This window comes from Aplysia californica, unplaced genomic scaffold, assembly GCF_000002075.1.
Source record: "Aplysia californica isolate F4 #8 unplaced genomic scaffold, AplCal3.0 scaffold00245, whole genome shotgun sequence".
Taxonomy (NCBI): Eukaryota; Metazoa; Mollusca; class Gastropoda; order Aplysiida; family Aplysiidae; genus Aplysia; species Aplysia californica.
In genome coordinates, this window is record NW_004797515.1 from 607,831 (window position 1) to 634,824 (window position 26,994).

A 26,994-nucleotide genomic window follows, 5' to 3' on the forward strand; every position below is an offset into this window, starting at 1 on the left:
AAAGATTTGTAAAACAAAGTAATCCTCTTCTATAAACATGAAAATACACCCCTAATGTTTATCTATATCAGAGCAAAGGATGAGAATCTCACACGACGGACCCTGATAACATGCCATCCACAAGTTTTCTTGTGTTCTACCTCTTTTACTTACAGAAAAATATAACTGTTTTAGTCCAAACCACTGTAACTAGACTTAGGTGTTACACATTATGGGAAGGCCAAGAAGACATAATTTCTTCTTGAACTGCTTAATTATAGCCCGCTGTCCTTGACTGATTTTGTGAAATTTTAATTTGCTGTCTTTTTGTTGTTCAAATGTTGTTTATTGATAACTTGAATTGAGGAACTCCCTCAAGATATTTAGATGGTGAATGATGGAAGCTATCCTTGATTTAAACCTACAAGAGGATCATTATGACACTTGTAAGATAAGTAGTGGAGAAGAAAGTGACAGTTAACTGTACAAATTCATTACATTAGGGATGTGAAGCATTGCATTGGCACATCAAAGAAAAAAAATCATCTCAAGTCACGTATCAAACTGTCACATTATTATCACATATCTGGAACCTTTGAACTTGTTCCACAAATTGCTGTCCTTTGAACTTGTTCCACAAATTGCTATTTAAGCTACCACATTTTCTCAGGCAGACTGACAAGTTGCAAAACAAATGGATATATAACAGTAATTAATTAAATCAGTAGAAAGGCAGACACATTTCATTTATGAGAGTAGTAGTTGGGTATGAAAAGTAGCAAAAAGGGAAACAGAAAGAGACCGGCTGATAGTGATTGGCTTTACTTCATACAAAAAAACTCGTACATTAATATTTTATCTATTTTTTTCCCCTGAAAAAAATAATCTTCAATAATTGTTGGCAATCTATTGAAAATTTATTTTTCTTATGATTGTAAAATTCATGCCAGATACCAATTTAGACAAGATGGTCTATTCCACTTCACATTTAGATGGAACTCAAGGTTTATATATATTACACAAATTAAAGGTGTTTTTTCCTTTATGTAATGGCTAAAAATATTTTCCAAATTTTACGGAAGTGAAGCATTGCATTTATACAAGCTTTGGAGTCATAGCATGGATTCTATTTGATCTGTTTGAAAGTTTTTAAAGGAATATTCCCTTCTTATGACTTTTTCTTGTTACTCAGTATTTAACTGTTTATTTTCCCATTACTTCGCACTTGGGCATGTGATCAAGCACACACACACACACACACAAATATGCAAAGACACATACAATTAACTTCTTAGCACAACCACCTCATTAGGCATTTATTGCATGATGCAACCATCATTGCAAATATTCTTATCTCATCAATGAAAGCTCATAAATCAAATACAGTATAATCCACTTACATCGACAGCCGATATATCGGCATTTTGACATATCAACATATTTCCCAATTACGAAATTTTTTCTTCAATATCTTCACTATACAATTCCTCTTATATAGACTTTTTTTTTTCGGCCCATTCTGCTTCATCGACATGCTTCCTGGGTACCTGGCGAAGCCCGCGAACATAAATGGGGGGAAAAAGCCACACTAACGGTCAACGTATTAGTTCTTCATTAAGTCTGCGTACCCGCCAAGTAGCCTATTCAACACACCAGGCTTTAGTAGGTCATGTAGGGCCTACAGTGTAGTCTCCAACACAGTACAGTGCCTCACAGACGTCAGCGTCTCACATGCTGGGCATCACCTCTCTACCCCCACTCCCGATCGCTCACTCCCCTTTCCCATCCCATTCTCAATCTGTCGCTGGCAAATGCCACGGTCAGAGAGTCAGTGCCTTGCCTTTTCATTTTCCCCAGCAGGCGGCCATAAACAGGCCTTACAAGGATGCTACAATAAAGTTTGTGATTGTGTGTAGCGAATGCCTCGCGTTGCTTCGGTCTTTGGTACCGTAACTCCACCCCCCCCCCTCTCCTCTGCCTCTTGTTCATTTCAACGTGTAGTTGTTTAAGAATCATGGGAAGAGATCAGCTTTAAAAAGTAGAGTTGTCTTTTTACCGCTGACCTCCCCTTGTTTTTTCCTCTTTGGCTTTATATTTCATTTATCAACAGTTTTATATTATATTAACATTAAATCCACTTCCCAGAGTATGTCGATATAAGCGGATTTCCATAAATGAAATCTCCAGAAACAGTTCACAGCTGTGAATTATTTCTTTAGCGATGGCTTCCACGCTTTGATAAAGCTCGTTTACAGAAATCATCCACATCACGTTTCTCCCTTTCTGTCATAGTGGACAACAAGACTCCTTTCTGTGACAGCTCCTCCTGAACTCTGGATAAATATGTTGAATCTGGGTATCCATAGCTGGAAAAGGAAAAGTTTGAGAGAAATTCTATTAGTCTTAGTGTACCTTTTCAAAGATATTTCACATTAGACAAAAGAAGAACAAAGAAAAAAGCCTCATAATTTGACGCAAAGCAAGACTTCTCTAAAATCAAAGAACAAGTTCAAGAGAAAGACAATGAAGCTAAGAAATACTTGAAGGATGTACAGCCACACGAAAGCCACATTAAAGCCAGCACAGATTATCCCTTCGAGCCCTGGCCACCAGTACACAAGTGGCAAGTAAAATTGCCCAAACACATAACCACCAGTGCACTAGTGAGCAAGACTCTTTGATTCCAGATCACCACTAAAGAGTCATTTTTGGTTCTGCATATTAACAGATCGTCACTTAAGTGGCATTTTGTGGGTTCTGCTTTCATCAATTCCAAATCTACAGCTGGTCCTGTGTTACATTTACTACCTATTTTTACCCATTTTGTGAATCTCTGTCCAATTACGAATAGCTTGAGTGCTCACACAAACACCATCAATATCTGACTGAGTTATAGCCATTTTAAGGTAACATCCTTTGCCCCCGAGGTGCATAAAATTGTGGAATCATTTAATTATTTACCTAATGAAAGAGTTTAAAGCCTGTATCAATAAGCCAGTCATAACAGCTGAAGTACATTTACTTCGGATAAGGTCTTGTCAAGATATCTGCGCCCATGAAAAAGTTGTGAACATACAGGAAAAAATTAAGCAATTTCATCAAATATAGGCCACAGTCACCCAAGAGGTCCGGCAGAGGGTTCATGGCAGTCTCATGAGGTCAAGACTCAAAGAATTAGTGCAAAGCAGAGCTAAAACACAGAGTTCTGAATATTCCTCTCCTCACTACTGACACCGTTCTCTCATGACGACGTGACAGAATTTCACATATATCAACCTCATTCTCTGAAATGGATGCATCATATTATTTTGTAATGAATTTTTGTTTTAGAGACCCAGCAGCCTGTGGGCTCAGTCCAGAGCACCACCAGAGCAGGCACTTTCAGTACTAAAGCATTACTGTCATAAATCAGGGCTTTATCTAGATCTAGAGACCGTATTGAGATAGTACTTTCATACAGAGTATTGTGATCTAGAACTAATAGACGGCATTCAAAAAAGATGGTCTGATCTGTGTGTGTGTGTGTGTGTGTGTGTGTGTGTGTGTGTGTGTGTGTGTGTGTGTGTGTGTGTGTGTGTGTGTGTGTGTGTGTGTGTGTGTGTGTGTGCGTAAGAGGGAGGGGGGAACAAGAATCCCCCCCCCCCGCCCCAATTACTTCAGAGTTTACACCAGATATCTCGCTCTGGGACTAGCTTATTAGTATTTATTAAGAGTACAAATAATAAAAACAACAACAAAAATTATAAAAATAATAATGGCACGTACTTATACAGCATATTTTACTCTCTACAGCATGCGTTATGCACTTTACAACTGTAGGTCTACACTTTTGCTTTCTCATCAACATTGTAAGCTTGCTTTAATTGTTGGACAGTTACACAGAATGGACACCAAAGTAGATCAACACCCTGTATGGTTATTTTACAGAGGTGTGAAGGCGCAGTGAAGCCATAAAATATGCCATGCGTATATGTGAACTAAGCCTACCTTCACAGAGACAGTAGATGTAGCCTACAATCTACCGAAGGTCATGCAACACACTGTTTAGGCCAATTATTAATGAGTATAATAAACATAGGCACAGGGTTGTTGTTGTTTTCAAATCCTTTTAGCTACGAGCATTTCGCTCTTGGCAGCGCAAAGCCTCCCTCAAGTAACCACATGTCCTTGTCATCTGGTCAATGCCAAAGTAGAGCAGGCTTTGTAAGTCTGTAGGTGTGGGTAGGAGCCTGTGTCAAAGAACTGCCAGGTTTGGGCAGAGAAGGAGAAGATGTTCAACGGTCTCCTCGTAGTAGTCACAGTGTCTGCAATGGGGTTCCCACATGGGGTTGATTCTGTTTATGTGCTTGTTGGTGTGTAAGTGTCCAGTGCGGGCTCTGAAGATCAATGTCTGATCGACTCTACATAAAAGATTCGAAGGGTCTTTGGGGTTGGGTTATTCCATGTACCCGAAGAGAGATCTTCCTGTTTCTGAGTTGGCCCATCTGTTTAGCCACTCGTCTCTGTTTTTGGCTTGGATGATCCCTCTACAGGTCTGTAAAGAGGCAGTTGTGTTTGTCTGGGGCAGGCTCGCTCCAGTCTTTGATAGATGGTCTGCAGTCTCATTCCCTGGTACTCCAGAATGGCCAGGCACCCACTGCAGTGTGACCCAGACACCATAGGAAGTGCCCATCTGTTTTACAAGGCTGAGGATGTTCCCGTCACCTCTGTAGTCTCCTCCTCCCTCGACGGCTTGGAGTACTGACATTGAGTCAGAGAAGACAACAACATCTCCTGGTGTTACTGCGCCTTCAAAAAAGTCTTGGGTGATCTGCTCCAGGGTCTTTACTATGGTGATTCTCTCTGCGTCATAGTAAGAGCTGTATGTTCCACAGGGGCCAAATAGTTGGGTCTGCTTCTTCTCTCCAAGGTTGTTTCGATATTTGATGGTAGATCCGTATCCAGCATTCCGTGTAGCGTTTGTTGCTGACCCATCTGTGTATGCATGGATTGGAGTTTCAGCATACGAGTCCACTGTCTCCAGGGCGCTAGTTCTGAGGATTTCTTCTGGTGTGGTCTTGTCACAAGAAGGGTCTAGAAGTCTCGTCCTTATTATGATTTCTGGTGTCTGCCAATATGAAGGTTCGCTGCTGATGTTGGTGATTGGTTCTCTGTTCTTGGGTGGGTCAAACTCCTCAAGTAGTTTTGTTGCTTCTCGCATAAAGGAGGTCTTCTGGATGCATGTTCTTGGTTCCCACTCATCTGCCATTTTCCTGTTTTCCTTCGTGTCTTCTAGCCGCACAAACCTTTCATAGGTTTTGAGTGTGGCACTCTTTCTTCTGAGGTCCAGTGGTTCTATGTTGGTGTGGATTTTGCAGGCGCTTGTAGGCGTGGTCTTCATCGCGTCAGAAACAAATCTGAGTGCTTGGTTGTGTACTTTGTCAAGTTGTGCCAGGGAGCTTTGGTTGACTATGGATTGTAGTGGTAGGGAGTAGTCAATCACAGATCTGACATACCCTATAGATATAAAGTTGTTGGAGGGTTGCTTTGTCAGCTCCCCAGTTGAGTGATGAAAGGTGTTTCAGGAGGTTTAGTCTGGAGGTGGTTTTCTTGGTCAGCTCCCCTAAGTGCTCTTTGAGAGACAGCTTTCGGTCCAGTTGTACACCAAGGTACTTGGGATAGTCCTCATGTTTGATGGTGGTTCCATTGATCTTCAGGTTTACCTGACTTGCTGTATCTTTGTTTTTGAGGCTGAAGAGTCCAAAAACAGTCTTGTCTGTGTTGATCTCCATCTTTCATAGCTGGCAGTAGGACGAGATAGTAATATCGGTGTGATGTTTGCTTTCTTCCATTCTGTTGGGAGCTGTCCCCCATTCCAGGTCCTGTTGAAGAAGTCCAGGAGTATGAAGAGGGAAGAGTCTGTCAGGTTGAGGATCATCTCATTGGTGACATGGTCTGGTCCAGGGGCCTTTCTCTTTTTACACTTTTTGAGGGCTGCCTTCAATTCCGTCAGAGTAAACTCATTCTCAAACACCTCCAGGTTTGCCTTGGGGGTCTGTTCTGCCCTTTTGGTCAGCTGCTTTATTGTGTGGCTCAGTTTGTTTTGCTTTCCTTTCTTGTTGATGCTAGCAAAGTATTTATTCATAACCTCAGCTCTGCACGTTTCTCCTTTCTCAGTTGGTTTCATTGGGGCGGGGTTTTTCCTTCTTTTTGTACCTGAGAGATTGGTAAGCAGGTTCCAGGCTTTCCTCCCATCCTTACGCAGGTCTAGATTTCCACAGTGTTCTCTCCATGTTTGTCTTTTCCCACTTTTGGTCTTCAGCTTTACCTTGGCAGTCAGGTAGTTGTAGTGCTTTCTGTTTTCGGCTGTTGGGTTCTTCTCAGCACACCATCTGGCTTTCTTTCTGGCCTTGGTTAGTTGTTCCAGTTCTTTGTCCAAATAAGGGCGAAACTTCTTAGGGTTCCCTCTTGGAATCGCTTCCTTAGCAGATGTCTTTAGTGCTGTGGTGATGTCCTTGTAGCACTCATCAATTGGGTTGGTCGTGCATGCATCCAGGAGTCTACTTTCAGATTTCTATTGGTAGAGCTCCCAGTTCGCTTTCTTGTAGTTCCAACTGCGTCTTATGGGGTTGGTCGGTTCTCGTTTCCTGTTGCTGGATATTTGCAGTAGGATTGGACCGTGGTCACTTCCTATGTCATCTAGGACAGTTATGGAGCAGTGCGGGAGAAGGTCAGTAGAGACCAAGGTCAAATCTGGTCTGCTGAGAGTTCCGCTGGCTCTATGAAGTAGGATGGGAGGTGTCTTGTCATTCTGAAGTGAAATGAGGTTGCTTGATCTCAGTAGTTCTTCTAGAACTGTTCCAGTCGAGTCTGTATCACTGTAACCCCACAGTGGAAAGTGTCCATTGAAATCTCCCGCAAGAATGGTATGTTTATGGTCTGCATTCGGGAAGTTGAGCCTCGAAAGTAGATCTCGGTGGTCAGTATACATTGTAGACAGTGTAGGTTGTTCCATCTGACTGCTGCACATTCACTTCCTGCATGTCAGTCTGGTCATCGGTTTCTGGGAGAGAGACCTCAGCGGTGATGTCATTCCGAATGAGGGTTGCGATACCTTGATGTTTGGTGCACTTGCAGTGGTATATTATGTAGCCTGTCAAATGGAGCTCTATCCGCTTGGGTAGCTGGGTTTCCTGTAGCAGGGCTACATTAATTCTAAAGTCTGACAGTGTCTTTGCAAGCTCCATTTTCTTGTTCTGTATTGATGAGATGTTCAGTTGGAGTATATTCAATGTCTGTGTGTCTGTAGGTTGGGGGGTCTGTAGTGTCTGTGTGCTGCTTGTGGCCCCTATACCTGCAGTGTGGGTCCCAGTAGCTGACTTGTCACTCCCGCCCCCGGGTGAAGGCAGAGAGCGCGGACCTTGATAACCGAGGTGACATCCGAGCTCGTATAGTTTCATTTGTCGTAGAGGCATTCTTTGGGTTAGGGGGTTGTGACGGCTTGTATGCATCCCTGTAGGATCTCACGTAGGTGGGAGCGTTGTCCTGACACTGGCTTGTGCCCAAACATCTTGCCACAAGAGAACAAAGGTGCAATGTTCACTGTCCTGTTTCCATCAACCTTCACAGGGATTTCTTTGACAGTAGACAACTGTAGGGGGTGTAGGCACACTCTAGTTCTGAGAGATGGGAGCCACAAAGTGCAACCAAAGACAAGTGATCATCTGAGCAGTCCAGTAAGGGGTCCTATTGAGTAAGGGGTAACGTGTTCTTTCCACAGTGAGTCGTCTGCATCACCAAGCGTAGCTTGTGTTTGCCCAATCCCCGCCACCTGCTGTCTCCCATTGAGTAAGGGGTAACGCATTCTTTCCATAGTGAGTCGTCTGCATCACCAAGTGTAGCTTGCGTTTGCCCAATCCCCGCCACTTGCTGTCTCCTGGCTATCTGTTATTAACATTTCCGTTCATGGGGCAGAATTATTCGAGGGGTGGCCAAAATACTCAGACAGAGGATCGTCACGTCATGGGTCAGTGAGCATTTGCCAGGATATCTGTAGGGATGTCTTCTGTTTCCAGGCAGCCTATTCCTTACAGCTATAAGGCCTTCTGGGTCTGCAGAGACATCTCACTATGAGTCATCTGGCAGTCTGTAGGTACCATGCCCCGTCTGTAGAGCTCCCACGAGAGGGAGGGAAGAAGTTGTCGACAGTGAGTTCCTGAATGAACAGGTTGGCCTGCTGCGACGCCAGACCTACCATAATGGTGGATGTGTACAAACCTTTCTACGAGCCGAAGGGTCGTTGCTCACTTCGCACCTCACAGGGCTATGGTACCTCCTGACCAAAGCTCCATCTGCAAGCTTTACTCCTATGCACAGAGCAAGGGTCCCCTGGCTGCTCGACAAGGACGGGGAGTTGACTTGGTTGAGGCTGGCTTGCCAGAGAGCGTCTGGGGTTTCACTCTCAACCCTTACAGCCCAAGGTATACTCTAGTCCGTAATTGATACATGTGTTCTCATTATTCAGTGTTGCTACTCTTGAAGTGAGCCACACTTGACAATGAATGATACTTGAGGAGTTGCTAACAAAAATAACCGTACATAACCCTCAAATTTTCTTTCATTTTAGAAACAGGAGGAGTATTTCAGCTAACTGGTAGTTTTCTTTAGATCTTACAAAGTCAAAGAAGAAAAGAATCTGGGATTGATTTTTTTAAGATTAACCATTTTCAGTTTCAATAATATCCATGCATATAAATAATTTGATCTAAATCATATGACATCTCCAGATTAATAAACCTGAGACATTACGTTGTTGATAAATAGAGCAGTTCTCCTTGGCAGAAAGATATTACAAGCATCAACGACAATTCACAAGCAGGCTGCATTACAACACCGTTCACTTCTCTAACTTAATAGTGACATCAATATTTACCTTCAAGGCAATTTATATGGTGAGTGACATATTATTTTGAAAACAAACGGTAAGAGCAAAGACTGCTATGCAAGAACTTCTATTTGAGAAAAGGAACAAAACATGTTTGAGAGCCTGAGTGGCCACATCTGTATTAACAAAACTTGAAAATTTTGAAGAGTACTATTTTATATAATACCTACAAGTAAACTTCATTTCCCTAATAGCTTAATTCTTTATCTCCGACAAGCCGTTCCCAGCGGCTTGCGGTCGGAACCGCCGAACCGGTGAGTCGCTAGGCTGAGAACGGCTCGGGCACATTCCTTTATGATTACTTCGACATCAAATTACTTTTCTGCAATTGCTGAAAACAGGTCTCTTTTACCGGTAGTTCATTTATTAGATGAAAAACTATCAAAATAGATTTGCTAGTTTCCATTTGATGACCCATTAAATGGCGTTTTTGTCATTTTTAGATTTAGCACCAAAAAAGGGCCCTGGCATAGTAGGTTAACCCCCCCTCAGAGATAAAGAGTTAAAACGTTTAAACTTTTAGTTGACCACTACGGAAAATATTACAAAAACAGTATAGAAATTAGCAGTATAACTGTGACGAAACATTTGTTGAATGCTCACATATTAATTATGCCTTGAGCAAAAGAAACAATGTACTTACGACCCTGAACCTTGAGAAGTCTTATGGTGAACATCATTCCAAACAATAACATTGTCTTTTCCAGTCTTTGATGATTTTCCAATTGTGAAAGTCAGCTTTCTTAAGAAAGAAAGACGTAAGAGCTTCAACACTTTAATGCCTTCAAAGTTAAAAGGCAAATAGGCCTTGCGTGATGATCCGGTATATTCCTTTCCAGGGTTTGAGTGGTCAACCTGTTGCAGAAAAAACAAAAAACAAACAATTAAAATTAACAATATCTTTATAAATTTACAATTTTTACACTTTGCAATCACACAGCCAGCAGTACAAAATACCCCATCTGGTCACACAGCCAGGAGAGCAAATGCAACGGACTACTCGGGTCTGGTGCAGTGACCCGAATGGATAATTTTCACCGGCGCATTATTGCGCAAAGTGACTGGAAAGTGTTAATGTGCTATCAAAAACACGAAATTGCAAAGATCTCATAGTCTTGATAAAACTTGCTCCCTTCCTACGTTCTTGTAATTATCCTCTCTTCTTTCTTTGAATCCGGCTCACCACCTAAGTGATGCTTTTGGTTCCACAATTCACCAGCTCGCCACCAGTACCAATTTCGTCAACTCCAAGATCTACATCTGATCCTGTGCTATACACATATTATATTATGACCTGCCTATTTTCACTCATACTCACTGTGACCTTATGTCCAATTACAAATACAAAATTACAAATAGTGCTCATATAAACAAATCCATCAATATCAGATTGAACGACAGCTGTCATAAAGTAACACCTTTTGCCGCTGGCAATGTAAAATTGTGGAATCCCTTGCATACTGAAAGAGTTAATGCGTAGATGTTTGGTACACTTGGTATTGTTTTATAATCAGTCAAACATTAAGTTGCAGTAAACTATAGTGCGGTCAAAAATTTGTTGCCCAACTTATTGTTGATTATCCCCCAACAAGAGAACAAACATTCTCCATTTGCAGTAAGACTTATTATCAATTTATCTCAACAGATGAATATTCTTCAAAACACATTCTAGAAATATCCTTAAACTAATAAAAAATCCCAGTTGATGGCGTCTACAAGTTTTTAAAGGTTTACATCCTATAGCAATATTAAAAGCAAGTCTGTCCTACTTTTTCTAATAGCGACACTATATAGGCCTACTTATGATCAGCATATTTTTAGAACCGTTTGTGAAATTAATGGTGTGGAAGAAAGATTAAATCTTTTATTTTACTCTGTTGATGGTTAAATTTTATAAAATTATTCATACCAAATCGTACAGGCACAAGCGCATCGCTACAGAATAGAAGTGGGTTACACTGTTCTTCACTCCTTTAACTTGTAATTTACATACTAACTATCTGGGTACCTGTGCGATGAACCGACTCAAAAAGAAACGAATGACAAGTCATCTTCACTTTTTTTTCTCATCAGACTAGTTATAAAGTCTGAGAAGAAATTCTTTACAATTTCATTTGTCATTTATCAGGACATCGTAAATACGCGGGGGCTAAAGTCTAACCACTAAAACGTGTCATTGGCGAGCTGTGATCTAGGCCACATATGCATGCAAAATGTGTGTGAAAGGCAGGAAGTGTTGTGAACACTTCCACTTTCTGTGTTAGAAATTTGTAGTATTTTATACATATTTATGAATTGATTTAAGTGAATGCTCAAGACTCATTTGTTTAATTCTTGGTTATAGTGTGTTAGTAAGTGCTAATATGTTTTGTTTTTACTGCTGTCCTTATGTGTATATAATTAATGTATGGTTGTGAAAGTTCTTCTTTATGTGGTTAAACTGGTTTTTCTTGTTATTGTAAAATATATTATTGCAGATCATGAACACAGTGTTCAGTTGATCGAAACCTGTAGATGACTTTGTGGGTTGAATCATTCAGTGATCATGCGGTTGATGCAAAGTGCTCAGAGCTTATATTCGTTTGAGATAGAACGCTAGATAAATGCAATCTATTATTATCATTAATAATTTGAGACAAATTGATACAAACTGCACTGTAAAGTACGGGTGACAATGATTCCCCAAGAAAAGAGAAGCTTGAGGACCATCATCATCATCCGGTGCCTTGCCGACTGGCGTGGGCGATCATGGACCTCCACTTCACCCTGTCCTGCGCTGCAGCAATGGTGTCTGTTGTTCTTGCTGCTCCCAACCATGTTGTCATCTTGTCCAGTATATTTTCCCTCTTTCTGCCTCTGCCTCTCTTTCCATCAAACTTTCCTGTTGTTACAATATTCTCTAATGCTTCTTTCCTCATTGTGTGTCCGCAGAAATTTGCCTGCCGTTTTCTTATTTTCGTGATAAGTTGTTTTCTATAGTTTGCTTCAACCAGGACTTCTTCGTTTGTTTTTCTAGCCGTCCATGGGATACGTAGCATGCGTCTTATGAACCATAACTCTGTCGCTACAATTGTTCTTTCCAGCTGTTTACTGATTGTCCACGCTTCCCACCCGTATAATAGGATTGGCTCGATGTAACTATTCAGTACTCTTTTCCTCGTTTTCAGTGACAGACTGATGTTTGTTAGTATCTGTTTCATCTTGTGGAAGGTTGCTTTTGCTTGGCAAATGCGGCTTTTAATTTCAGAGTGACATCTACCATCTGATGATATAATGGTCCCCAAATATTTTAAATGTTGTACTTGCTTGAGGGTGGTATCATTGATTTTGATATTGCATGTTGGGATTGGAGTTTTTCTGCTTATCACCATTGTTTCGGTTTTCTTGATGTTTAGGCTTAAGCCCATGTTGTCACTCTCTTGTACGATGACATTTAATAGATTCTGCAGGTGTTCTTCATCTTCTGCTATTAGGACTGTGTCATCTGCATATCTTAGATTGTTTATATTATGTCCCCCTATCGAGATACCAGGCATTTCTTCTGTGTCTCATGATATTTTCACTATACAGGGAGAACAAGTCTGGAGAAAGTACACATCCTTGTCTGACTTCTCTTTTAATCTGTATGTATTCGCTGATGTCGTTTTCTATTCTCATTGCAGCAGTTTGATCCCAGTACATGTTTTTGATAATCCTTAAGTCTTTCCCATTGATATTAAGAACTTCCAGCATGTCGATGATCTTGTTGTGCCTAACTTTGTCGAATGCCTTGGTGCAGTCTATAAAACATAAATGAAGATCTTTCTGAACTTCTAGGGCACGTTCTATTGTTGTTCTGATGACATATATGGCATTTACAGTGCCTTTGCCTTCAATAAATCCACATTGTTCTTGAGCTATTTCTGGGAGAATTTTATTTCGTATTCTCATCATAATTATTTTGAGTAATATTTTTGTTATGTGGCTCATGAGGCTGACGGTACGATGTGAGGACAAGTTGTGCCAAATATTTCTGACCGCACTGTAGCAAATTTTGCAATATTTTGATAAATCAAAATGCAGGGGTGAACACAAATATCTACTTGCCCAGTAGAAAAGTCAACTTGCCCGTTTTCAAACATGAAAACCATTAGACTGTCTATATTTCAAGAAATAAAAAAGGTGCAAATAGTACCGATACGTGATATAAAATATTCCTTTCTCTAGTATGAAACTTTCGCCATGATCCAGTTTAGACTACATCTAAATCTAGACCTAGAGCAAGGAAGCGATAGTCTCGATAGTCTTAGAGGTCTAGGCCTAGCAGCAGCAGCAGTAGTAGTAGTGACAAAATGCTCTCTCTCTCACTTTCTCGACTTCACAGAGAACACAGCAAGCATGGCACAGGCTGACAATGTGTCGTGATTAGTGCAGTGACTATAATAAGGAACACAATGACAATTAATAACATTAGGCTTAGCTCCTGTAGTGAATAATATTAATAATCAGAGTTTTGCTGATGTCATTGATAGATGCCACCTCTCTCATCATTAAGAGAATGCTCAAAAACAATGACTGCCTTGTGATAATAATGACTAACCAGGTCAGGGAGGTTAAGCAGCCATTCTACCTGCCAAACAGTGGTGGTTATGTATACCTGTCCTGGGAAGTCGAGCAATCCTTAATGATCACCCCTGAAATGGCTGCCATTTTCTTAGAAATTGACTAAAAGGTGAAAGAAAGAATGGTTCTGAAAATCTCAGGAGACATAGGCATTCCATATGGAAAAGAAAAATTCGTCATACAGCTACATCACATAAGTAACTTACGGATTGAATTCCCTTTTTGAAAGTGTAGTTGATTACAATGGAACCAGAAAATTCCTCATCCCCAAGGACACTTGCAGCAACATAAGAACAGGTCATGTCTCCCTCTGGTTGATTCCCAACAAGGACTCCAAAAGGTTTGCAACAGCTTGGACAGCGCTGGACTTTGCTACGACACACTGAGCACATGCGAAAACTGCAGCAGGGCATGCTGATGAGCCTCCTTTGTGGTTCTGCGCATATGACACAGCTGTCACTATCTTTCTCCTGAGAATCAGTAGGGTCATCTGAAAAAGAAAAATCCGATCCTTTGGTACAGATGCAAAAAGGATAGTGAAATCCAAAATTTCATTCTAGACGAGATTTTTGTCCCTTATGCAATTACTTTCTTCTGGGCATGGAGTCTTTGCGAAGAAGAGACCTCTTAAAAAGAAGAATAACATATATTAAAAAAACTATACAGTTAGTTCCTGACTCTACCTTCATTTAAAACAGGTGTTAGACATTGTGTCGGAAGTTACATATTGGCAGTGTGCGATGTTTACCGCGCAGCGGCCGAATTAGAAAAAAAAATTACCCGCCAGAGAAACCCCGAGTGTCAAAAATGAAGTCTTTACGGTAAAAAACATATATATACTAAACACGCGTCCCAACTGCAGGTTCAATTTGGGCTGTGCGAAGCGTGTGGGGGCGTGCCCTTTTCGCGTTACTAGTGACAGCTGTGAAATCTTGGCCAGCAAAGCATGTAAATGAATGCACCAGTCTGAGAGTATCACTATAACTGTTAACTTCACAGGTTCCTTGGCCTCACTCACCTTGAGGAATCCCCTTGTTTTGATCTGATTATTATTCACGATGTAAACAACTGTAACAGGTGAAGGAGTTTAAATATCTTGGCAGCACTTTTTCTGAAAACAGGTTCATAGACAGAGAAATAGAAATGCGAACTCAAAAAGCCAATGCTGTCACCTACTAGCTCGCACCCCTCCTATCTCATCCAAACATCTCCATGGACATAAAGAGACAGCTTATCACCTCAATATTCATACCAACATTATGTTATCAGTGCCAGACCTGGACCTTAAGCAAAACCCATGAAAGCAAAATCACCGCATGCGAAATGAAATGTCTCCGCAAAACCCTTAACAAGACGAAACAGGCCAGAGAAATGAAGAAGAGCAGCTATCGGCATTGAGTCCTGCCTGCGTTACAAAGAAAGACAGAGGATAAAATGGTTTGGCCACCTGTTACGCATGTCACCTGACCAGCCAGCCTTGAGAACCTACAACACCAAGCACTCAGGCTATAAAGGAAGAGGAAGGCCACGCAAAAGGTGGATCGAGGGTGTCAAGGAAACCCTAAGAAAACATAACTAAACAACTGAAAAAGTTGCGGAGCTGGCCTACCATAGAAAACTGCATCTCCCCTTGATGCTCAACGGCAACAGAGGATGAAAAAGCAAAAGTTAAGTAAGTATTATTCAGTCTCCAAATTTTACTTGAGTATAAGTTCCGTTATTCTCATCAGCAGAGCATCTTATATTTATACTAGGCCTACAATTAATTTGACACAGTACCTTTTCGTACACAGTTTCTGTTACTGTACTTAAAACATTTTCATAATTTAGATTTGGAATGTTTACTCTTTTACTTATAGTCGTATGTAGTAATAAGAATCTTACCCCACATTGGGCCTTTATTTAGAGAAGATGAATATAGAGCAAGACTGATTAAAAATTTTTCATTACTTTTGGGTCTTTTTAGCTTGTGTTTTCTGTTTGGTTGGTAGGCTGGTAGAAAATGGAAACCTTTTTCGTGGGGAGGATCGGATTCACATTTTCCCCATTTTTTAGTAAGTGTGTGTGTGTGTGTGAGTGAGAGGGGCGGGGTAGTGGGGGGGAAGGGAAGTTTCAGGAGAGAGGACTGTTTTTGTCACTTACTTCTTACTCCAGTGCTTGTGTTCTTGTTTCAACTTGCATTGTTGTAGTTTTAGTAAATTTTAGATAAGTAATGTCCTCATTTTTTAAAGTTATTCCTTGAAAAGTTCTTATATCTGAAAAAGTACAGTAACCCTTGCTCCCTCACAACTGTTTCCATGAGAAAAAAAAATTAGGGAAAATCCCTTGAACAGCTAGCTTTACCAGCCATAAATGTTTTGTCACCGAACAATGTAAGCATTGTGATTGTTTAACACAAATGGGACTGAGGACGAGAATACTCGCAAAGGCCAACTGCTTCTCCAGGACTGCCAGCCAGTACATTCGCAAACAAAATGATCTAGATCAAAATATATTTATACTTTCATTAGTCCATCTACTTTTAGTTCCGTTTTGATATTTTGCTTCCGATTTCTGGTAATTAAATGCGGAAAGCAATAAAATGAGTTTAAAAGGGTATTTGACTGAACCTGAGGTGCTTCACAGAATTTGTACGAACACTGACAGTCGTGTTGACTCAGACAATGACCTTGATTATTTGGATTGGTAGTCTTCAGAACATGATGAAAGTGATGAAACATAGATCTGGAACCAGTAATTATTGATTGAGGAGCAATTCACTGTATAAGTAGATCTACATCTAATCTGTTATCCTAGTTAGGAACTGACTCTGGACTGAAGCTTAATATTATATAATTGATTACACCAAAATGGCTCAAATAAAAAGCAAATATAAGATAAAAATGTGTTATGACAGAGGTAAACATATTATACTCTTAACAGTTTGATGAAGTTTCATATCTGTATAACTTAGTAAGAGGCAAAATTATTCATATTAGAAGCACCCATTTCTCGCATAGTCAGAAAGCAGGTAACAACTCTAATCCGAGGGAACTGAAAGTCAAATGTGAGGCTAGTCCTGTAGGTGTTAACAGGTCATTGACAAATGAATTGGCATAAAACGCAATTGACCTTCTCCAAATCATTCCGAAGCTAAATTTGAAATTATCTTTACCCATGACCACATTTGAACAATCATCCGACTCTTCTGAGTGGTCTGAAGTAGAAGCTTGCAGTTCAGGCCGAACTGGTGGGAAAGTCTCATCTGTGATGAATGGAACACAGTACTCGCAATTATGACAAAACCATGATCTACAAAGAAATACAGAATGACCACCCCCCCAAAAATGCTTTATAGGACTTTTAAAACAGGTAAGAATTGAATAAGGAGCAAGCATACATAGGCAAGCAGAAAAAAAAACAATGAAAAAGAGAGACACACATTAAAGCTCCACAGGAATGAAAATAGCATCTGAAAATAACGAAATGTGTCGCTGAGCAGTGGAATCGGGTGCTTGTTAATTTTTAGCCATATGGACCTATTTATCTTAAAGCTGGTTCATTTGTCTTGTATTTAATTTTTAAAAAATCCATCTGTCTTGAATAGAAGTACATTATAATATTATTGTAATAGAAGGCCCGGTGTCAGGGGAAAAATTCACACACACAAAAAAAAAACATCCGTTAAAGTTAGGTGGCTTCCAAAGCAGGAGAGTTCTTGGAACTGCAAATTTACATTTTTTGTGTCTTTAATCAATGTTTTTTAATTTTAGTAAATTCCGCACAGTCGTTTGTTTTCACGGGGCTTGGGAAGGTGTTTAGCCAAAAAAAATACTTTAAAAAAAGATAAGAATTTCCTTCGGGGCTGAAAAATGTCAGTGCACAAATATACACTTGTACACAGTGAGGTAAGAAAAGAAAAACAAAAGACACATTTGTACAACACTGGGATAGTGTTTGAAACTAAGCACTTCAATAATTTAAAATCTTTACCAATGTCCTCACCTGAATGATCATCCAGCGCTCCATGGCCGCTTGGAGGAAAGGCAAACACTTGTTCAAGGAGGGGAGCAAAAGTCCAATCTGTGGTGACTATCACCTCAGACAAACCTGACCTCATCAACTGTTTTTGCAAACACTGACCAAACTTGATGACAAGTTTGTTGTCTTGGTTTTCATCTGCAAAACATTTGTACAATAAGATAAGAATGGGAAAAAAAATGAAAGACACAACTAAGCAAAAATGAAGTAAGAATTTAATGTAACAAAAACGCATTGAGACAGAGACTCTAAAAATAAAGAGAAGAAGCCCTGAACAACAAGAAAAGAGGGTAAACAAAAATATGGTTTAGGGAACCTTCCATCTATCTCTGTCTCCCAACAGGCAAAATAGAAAGGCAGTTGATTTTGTACACAGCATCATATACTGACAGAGATTAAGAAAGATGATGGTAGAAATATAGGTCATGCAAATCTGTCCAAGGCAAAAGTTACCTTTGCTACGAGAATATTTTTTCAAACTATTCACACATGTATACAATTCTGTCTTCAGTAGCTTATTCATATCAAAGTATTTTTGCATTTTCCATTTTTAGGCGATTTTTCAGAGCTGTCCATATATTTGGCTAGGTCTTCACAGTGTTGGGAGTAAAATTTCCAGATCCAGTCACTTCTATAATCTTGAAAAAAACTTGAACTGTGTACTGTGCCATGCATACTAAAAAAAGAAAAGACTGAAAGATTAGAAAGAGATGTCTTCACCAATAAACAACATTTAATGTACATTTGGATACTAGGCAATATGATTGAGAAACTTCAAAACAATAAAACTAGAGGTTCTCTAAACGTGGAGAATTTAAAAAAACCCAAAAAAAACTCGAAAACAGAAAAAAGTTGTCTTAAGCTTCTAAAATGACAAATAATTGCCATATCTGAGATCTCTGTCAAAATCTTTCAATAAAAAAACTTTTCAACTTAGTACATGTATTCCCCAACTTTGACCATGCAATGGTACAGAAAACCCCCAATAATTACAGTGAAACTCGGATTTAACGAAGTTGTCGGGTATGATCTTCGATTTTGTTGAATCTGAGTCTTTATTGTAGTTATGTGAGCAACAAGTTGCATTACAAAGTAGGGCCTCGCATACGGCAACGTTTGCTTCCACTGATCAGTATGCAATCTATTACGTAGATCAAGATGTCTAGGCTAGCATTTCATTGCTCAGTAGCCGTGGGGAGTGGGTGGATGTGGCTGTGACGGGTTTGTATCTCTTCTGACTTACCACGCCCAAAACGTTTGTGCCTATGCCATCCATCCCTCCCCTTTCAATCCCCTCAGACTCAAGCACTGACAGCCACACATGTGCTGGCCGCTCAACAGACTTCTCTTGAACTGGGCACACACTAAGACATGTTATGTCTAATGCACATGACAGCAACGCACGTGTTGGTATGAAAGAAGACTTCTGATTGGTCGCATAAGATGTACCAAAGCTAAGTGAGTAATGATCCATGGTGCATATGCGACTGATGGTCTCTTGGAAAAGAGTAGACAAGGTTTGTTGCGGGAGAAAAATAAGTGAAACCACATCAGTGGGGGCTGTTCACTCTGCAAGCGACTTCATTGAATCTGAGTTCGCTCTCTTTGTGTTCGTTAAATTCGAGGTATTTTATTGATTTTAATGAATTAAAAAATGGGGAACCTGTCACTTTTCATTGAATCCAGTTTTCGTTGAAACCGAGTTCCACTGTACTCAAGTAGGCAAAGGCCTGACGGATAAAGTGACCACTCATTTGTAAGACTTTCTTCGGATGTGTCAAAAGATCAAATTGGAGTCACTTGTGAAGTGAGCAGGTTTCTGTCTTTGTCTGTCTAGGAATAAGCAAATAATGATGCGCAAAAAGTGAAAAAATAAATAACAAATATTAGCACTGAAAAATAACATTTCAACTGAGACTGCTGATTCGGCTGGACAGCATTGAAGATGCAGATAAAACAATACTTGAGATAAAACAACAATATGTCCATATGTCCATTAAAAAAAGTATAGTAAAAATCTTTACTATTTATCCATTACCTACAAAATTCGTAGACCAGACCCTCATCTCTTTGGTTTTAGCACAGGCCGGTAACATGTGATCAAAATTATAAGAAAAGAAAAGGATCGACAATGCAGTCTGGGTTGGGTTATTTTTGCTTTCCTTGTACATAAAGTAATGTTCTTGTGTCCACCAATATACTTATAAGGTCCTTAAAAAACAAACTAAGAACCATTGATGTTCATCATTTCTATCTCACATGTACCATCTTAAACTGTTATGTTTTATGCTGTGGCTCAGTCCTGTATAGTATTTTTCAAAAGAGAAGTACAATGTACTAAGAAAAGCAACACAAACAAATTAAAGTTCTCAGGTAGCAATCTCACCTGCATACAGTAATTTGCTTGTTATAACTACTGTTTTGATGTCTTTGAAGCCTGACTTCCGTTGATAGGAAGAGATGGCGGATGGAAGATTATCAAATGACCTCTCAATACTCATTGAAAAATTCTCTTCAAGAGGCAGGCAAATAAAATTAAAGAAAACACCCTTTCCCGATTCTTTATGGAGGCTTGAATCAAAGTTCGGAAACGTAGCTAGTTTTTCAAAGGGACAGCCAATAACAATAGTAACTGAAGCATGGACGTTTCTTGCACAAACAGTGGTAACTTTGACAGATGGATCCTTATCCAAGGAATTTCCTTCTCTTCTTTGAGCTCGAGTCTTTGAACTTGGACTGCCCCTTTGGCTATTGTCGTCATCAACGTTGCTGTTATACGAAGCACCGCTGTTTCGCCTTGAACTAGACCTGACTGAGGATTTTCTCTCCCTTTCTCTTTCTGAACTTGACACTCCAGTTGCACCATTTGGTGTCTTGTCATATTCACCGCTGACCCTGTGGGAACTTAGAGAGCTCTCTCTCGTAGTGAAACCGGCTGGTCGAAGATTGGCTGCAAATTCATTCACTTTATTTAGACGATACAAGACAAATTCTATGTCCTCCAGTCTCTCCTCTTCTGAAATGCTCAAATATGGAAAGCGGAGAAAAGCTTCCTTGAATTTCTTAACTGGAGGATTGTTACAATCCACAAAATAGACATCAGTAAGGCTGGGTTGTAGAATGCTGGTTTCATAGAGATGCTTGAATATGTTGATCCCTTTCACATAGCTCTCAAGGCATATATCAAACGGTACTGAAGCCATTCCTGGAGAAAAAAAAAAGATTTACATTTCTCATTACAAAACAAATTTCTCAGAATTTGACCCCAAAGTTTTAAATAACTGAAATGCATAAATGAAATGACAATTTCCCAGAACACAATATAAATTATTTGTTTTTGTTTTTGTAAGTGTTTTACGGCGCACGCAACTGCATAAGATCATATCAGCCCGGGACACATTTAACTTTTTCAGTTGGTAGGAAATTTGAAATTTTGAATTTTGCCCGGGTGGCGTCCGAAGCCTACTCTTATCGATTTTAGACCACCAAGGGATCTTTAACGTGCGCAACTTGCACACGGGCCATCCAAGATTTTTTGCCCTTGTCTGAGAAGGCTAGGTGTAGATCTTTCCAACCAGAAGATCAGGGGTGTGGCTGAAAGACAGCAGTAAGAAGAAGCCAAGGAGTAGCAGTAGAAAGGCTGTAGAAAGAATTTGGAGCCCAGAGGAGGGGGGCAAAGGAGATGAGGGAGTGGGGGTAGAAAGAGGAGATGAAAACAGATGACAGAACATTGCTAGAGAGCAGGAAAGTAGGTGAAAGGAGACAAATTTAGAGCAGAAAATTTTTCGGTCACTATCCGGATTCGAATCCGGGACCTTTGAATGAGAGGCCAACACCTAGGCCATGAGAGCCCCCATATATATATGCATGCTTGCTTATGCTCAAAATAAATTCTAGTTTTATATCTGAACATATTACCCATTCAATTAGGCTACCTTCAATTTGTTATCACATGTTAGCTTTTGAGTGATGGTTATGTTTAATATCAAGCTATTTTGTACATCACCTGTATAAACAAATCGAGCCAGAAATTGATTACACCTAAACAACAAAAAACTATGTCCAGAAAGAATTAAGTTAACACTTTTGTCTTAGCATCAGCATCCTTTTACTGCCTCGTATGAGAGGTGCTCCAAGGGGCTAAATTCCCATCACTGATCAATCAATTGTGTACTTTCATTTCATGTGACATCATGTGACCACAAGATTTCTTCACAGAGGACACTCGAGGAAGGCCTTCCACAGGGGTCAGCACTCAGCTGTACCCTCTTCCTGTTGTTTATGAACGACTTGACAGATGTCATCTCCTGCCAGAAAGCACTTTACGTTGACGACTTACTCATCTGGAGCAATGGAAGTGACATGAGAGCACTGAACCAAGCAATCAATGCAGACCTGGTTGGTTGAAAGTGACGGTCGGTGACGATCGCAACGGCCAGCAACGGTCGACGGAAGTCGGCAACAGTCTGCATTAAGTATTGTATGTCAACTGGCTGTATGAGTGACCAAAAGACTTATTATCTGTCTCTCTTTCTATCTTTTATTTCTCTCTCTTCCTGTCTTATTTATGTAAAGAAAAATTATTTGTACTCTATATTCTTAACTCTCTCTCTCTCTCTCTTTCTCTCCAGTGTTGCACCGTGCCCACCAAAAGACAAAACAGAGTTGCCTAACCACTTCGTGGTCATTCAAATGGAAGATACTGAAGATGAAGATGATGATGAAGATGATGTTGTTGTAGATATTGATAATGATGTTGATGATGATTTTATTGTTGATGATGATGATATTATTGATGATTATGATGATGTTGATGATGATGATGATGATGATGATGATGATGATATGATGAGTGATACTAATAGTGGTGACGTTAATGCTGAAAATGATGATTATGGTGAAAGTCATGATGACAGGGGCAATGACAAATCTAGAGATGACCAAAAACTGCTAATAAATGATTTCTTCACAACCTCTGAGGTCTTACATCAGCTAAAGGATGGCATGTCCAATTGTTGAGAGAATACCGACAGGACCAAAGAGCAATTTTGCATCTTTGCTTGACAATGCACGCAACAATCATCAATGAAAGGAGACTGAACAAAGAAAAATGCACCTTCAATGATGACTGTGGTGCTTGGATTAAAACTAACACAGCCAAATACTACTACCAACCTCGTCAAGTCAGAAAGTGCCGAGATGCAAAAGTTGTCAGCCTGGCTTTGTGCACACTCAAACTTAAGAAAAACGTTGCAAGACATTTGAAGGATAAAGTTGGTGTTGCTTCCAGACAGAGGAACGTTGATAAATCAACTCTTTGGAGATGACCGGCTTTCAAACTCATCAGACGAGGTCACCTTTGATGTGAGAATGGAAAACCTGACAACGATGAGGCTGGAAAAAGACACGCCCTATCTCAAGAGGACAGGGCAACAAATATTGGAAAATGTGCTAAAGCTGAACTGGAAAGGCCAGCTAGAAGACACTCAGTGGACCAACAACAATGCAGGGTCTCTCAACCATATATGCTGAAGAATATGGTTGAATGCAAACCGAGAGAGCTCCCTGACCCTATAAATAAGCTGAAAACACTGGCCAAGGCTCAACAAGTGGACGTAGCACTTTGTTTTGTCATAAAAAATAAAAGGAAGGGCCTATTTGCAAAGCCACGTTAATGCGATTAGCGCCAGTTAAAAATAAAACACTGTATTGCGATTAGCACCAGTGCTAAATAAAACGCCGTGTGTTAAATGAAGCTTAATCTACCTTTCATTGTTGGAAATTCTGATGGCTGAGGGCTGAGGGACAGCCTGTTTGCGTTTGAAGCCAAACCATTATTTTATGAGCATGGGTTCCATCCCTCTCCTGGAAGTTTTTTTGTTTTTTTGTCCACTTCTCGACTGACCGTCAAATTTTCCCCATAATTATTTTATAACTTGTTGCTTTGTAGTTTTTTTATGTAGTGATGAAGTATGCACATGCTGGTTTTGTCCCCAAAAGGAGCTCTGTACAAAGTAGGCCATAGTACAGCATATACTTTTCCTTTAACCAATTTAGGCCTGGTCAAAGTTCAATAGTGGCTTTCCTTGGTCTGTGAGTCTATTTTTTTGGGGTTTAATTTTAGGCTCAGGAGAAAAAAGAAAAACCTTCTAGGACCGGGATTTCATCACGCTTGGAAGCACTGAACATTAGACTTATAGAACATAGACAGCTTGTATACATTCCCTAGGCCTAACTTAAAGTTAAAGATACTATTTTTAGGTAGATCTGTTGTATGAAGACACTGCGGAAGGAAATACTGCTTATACCGAGTTGCACCGTCTTGTTATTGTTATCCAAGCGCCGTTCAACTTACTTGCTCAAACTCAAACGATTATGATTATGAGAGGTGAACAATACTACGTCTAGTCTACTTTTGTGCAAACAATGTCAGAAACAAAAATTTATTGTTAGATGTGATCTAGATCTAAATCTACCCAATATTGATCAGAATAGGACAACGTCATAAAAAAATGGAGTCAAATCCTAGAAGGTAAGTTTCAAGAAACTGAAAAAGCTTCCACAATTCAGGCAGAACAACAATATCATGTAGAAACCATGGCTACTAGATCTAGATTCTAGTACTGGCGTTTCAAATAGCATGGGAGCTATTCAGAACGCGGCGTTGCAAATAGTGCCTGCCAAAATAAAAACTTAGAGGGAAATGCCATAAAGTCTTTTGGTCACACATACAGCCAGTTGACATACAATACTTAATGCAGACTGTTGCCGACTGTCGCTACCATTGCCGACCGTCACCTTCAACCAACATAATATAGGAAGCCCAGATATCAAGACTTTTCAAGGTAACAAATTGCACAAAGTTAATGTTAACCACAACATGTTCCTCACCATAGCTAATAAATGGAAGAGCGATGGACTTCATGTTCAGCCGATGAGCTGCGGCCAAGCAGGAAAGTATGGTCCGTCTTAGATCTCTTTTACATCTGAGTTCATCACCATTGTACTTTCTGTAAATAGGTCCGACAGTATGAAATACATAGCTCACGGGCAGGTGTCCTCCTCCAGGTGATACAAAAACTTCACTGACATGCAGAATGTTTCCTGCCTCTATGAAATTGTTACATGCATGTTTCAATTTATTTTCTGAAAAGCTTAATTTGAAACTATCTGCTTTTGACAAGATGGCTTTTGACACTGCACTTGTATTAGATTTCCCAGGTCTTAAGTTAGCATTGGTTGGGCTTACAATGCAATCTACCGAAAAAGAAGTGATATCTGTACACTTAAAGTGCACTTTAAACTCATTTTGACTATGGACTTTTTCTCTTTTTCGTCCAACAGTCCCCGTAGCCATGATGAAATGTGTTTGTTCTCCTTAATCTAGATTTCTAGATCTAGATCTAGATCTAACTAGATAGAACTAGGTTCTTCCAGGCCCAGCTGAAAGACTAAATGAAAGCAAAACATTCTAGAATCTAGACTAGATTCTAGATCTTTTGAATTGATGCACGCCGCTCGTTCTATTGCTGTTTTGGGCATATAATTCGAGAAAAAAAATGAAAGCAGTGAGTGTAAAATCCAGATCTGCTCTTCTGCACAAGCCTACTAGATCTAGGGGATCACAAGAATCAGGCAAGTGAATCTACACCTAGCCTAGATCTATAATCTAGATCTAGATCTAGATCTAGATATGATATGATATAGATCTAGATTTCTAGAATCTAGTAATCTAGGATCAAGATCCCAATTTCCGAGTCGAATCTTGAACAAACAACAAATCCTTTCGTCTAAAGACGGGATCACATTATCCTAGTGAACCTCTCAGGACCTCTGCTGAACAGAACAGCTCCGCCCAGTAGAAAGTACAAAGCAAGCTTTACCAAGTTACCATGAGCACAGAGAATGCGTGTCGGTTTTCAGATGCGAAATTCTTTTTCCAGGAACACAAACTGGAAACCCGGAAAGTTATTTATAGACCTCCGGAAGGAACTTTCACGCATGCGTGTTTGGAAAGAAATTGTAGGGTTGCCAGATGAGATGGAAGAAAAGAAACTGAAGCGAAGTTCTCACAATGAGATTGTTTACATTGCAAATCGAACACTTTCATTTGTTTTGTGTTATGTTGTTTTCCCCCTCCCCGTTCTCATTAAGCTTCATAGCATAATTTAGGATTGTATTTGTTTTCTCTCAAATGAGCCGCCGAGTATTTTTTTGAAAAAAAGAAAGCAACATTCTCTCTATACAAAATCAGGTGATCATAAATCTCGTTTTAGTTTCAGTTTTGTTTATAGTCTGTCTATAATAAAAGACGGGGAAGATTGAAGAATACCGGACCACTCGTATACATTATTGCGCGAGAATATGGGCTGGGTGGGGCTAGATCTAAACTCTAAACAGAAATTGATCATCATTAACTCGCAGTGCTTAAAGCGGAAACGGACATGTTTAAAAATTTTAATTAGTAGAGAAAAAGAATGCTTCACTGGAACAATATTAGATTCTAAAAACAAAAAAATTAGAAAAAAGTTAAGAATTTGAAGTTATAAATACATGTAATATTATTGTACATGGGCCATGTGCACTCTTCAAACACTGCTCTCATATGCTCCGCAAATTTTGAAGTCATTTATGGTTGGGTGGTTTTGGAGTTTTAGGCAACCAAAAATTACCAAGTGGGGCCCTCGACGAAAATTTTTATTGCAGTTTCAAAACACAGCAAGCGTGCATCAGTAGGCCTAGACGTCATGTTCACATATAGTAACCATGAAGCACAACAATGGGAATTAAACACACTAAAATAGAGAAAAAATTAAACAGGTCGCAATTAATGCGCAGGACTTTATGGACAGACTGTATCATTATACGAGTAGATTTAGGATTGACTCAGCAGAGCGAAAGACATATTGTACAAGTTTGCCACCTTCTTAACACAAATCCAGAATTGTTATAACAGATAAAAACAAGAAAATTGTAGTATTTCGGAGATATATGTCATTCTTTAATCTGCAGGACTACATTAGAGTGTAAAGTGGAGCGAACAAGACCGAGAGTCACATGATGATAGATTGGCGTCTAACGGGAGCCATAAATGGTGACAGGGAGGGCCCTGCGGCCCAGTTTGTCACAGGACAAACTTTGTCATAGCCTGGGCCCAGTTTGTCACAATTTCTTTGAAGAATTTGAGTCTTGATGACAGTAATAATTATAGATCTACAGCACTTACACTAGTCGTAACTAAGTTTTTAAAAAATCTCCATGCACCTTCAAATTGGTTTTGTAAAGATAGTCCCTCTTTAAAGGGGGGGACATTTCTCGTTCAAACACAGTAGAACTGTAAATGGGCTGATCCATGTCACGCTCATAACTGTGCCTGATCTACAACAGGGAACTGCTGCTTTTTATTTCTTAATCCTTACTATTGTAATTTTCCTCTACTTCTTTAGTATGTTTGTCACTCTCTTGTGACT

At 39.8% G+C, this 26,994-nt stretch overlaps 1 protein-coding gene across 1 annotated transcript; it reads right to left on the bottom strand.

Annotated features, from left to right (window-relative positions):
* Window positions 1–849: 849 nt before the first annotated feature.
* Window positions 850–25,442, bottom strand: LOC101853625. Its single transcript, XM_035970275.1, has 8 exons — window positions 25,346–25,442; window positions 24,416–24,534; window positions 19,911–20,729; window positions 17,489–17,662; window positions 16,659–16,748; window positions 13,711–13,994; window positions 9,546–9,757; window positions 850–2,345 (listed from the first exon to the last, which is right to left on the bottom strand). The coding sequence occupies exons 2-8, from the start codon at window positions 24,447–24,449 to the stop codon at window positions 2,195–2,197; spliced, it is 1,764 nt and encodes a 587-aa protein (XP_035826168.1). The 5' UTR covers window positions 24,450–24,534; window positions 25,346–25,442; the 3' UTR covers window positions 850–2,194.
* Between the last annotated feature and the right edge of the window lie 1,552 nt (window positions 25,443–26,994).

Coding starts and splice junctions, on each gene's coding strand:
- LOC101853625 (XM_035970275.1), bottom strand. CDS start 24,449: ATGAAGTCCATCGCTCTTCCATTTATTAGCTATG. Junction 20,730..24,415: donor TCTTCCATTTATTAGCTATG/GTGAGGAACATG, acceptor TTTTTTCTCCAG/GAATGGCTTCAGTACCGTTT. Junction 9,758..13,710: donor TCAAAAAGGGAATTCAATCC/GTAAGTTACTTA, acceptor TTTCTGCAACAG/GTTGACCACTCAAACCCTGG.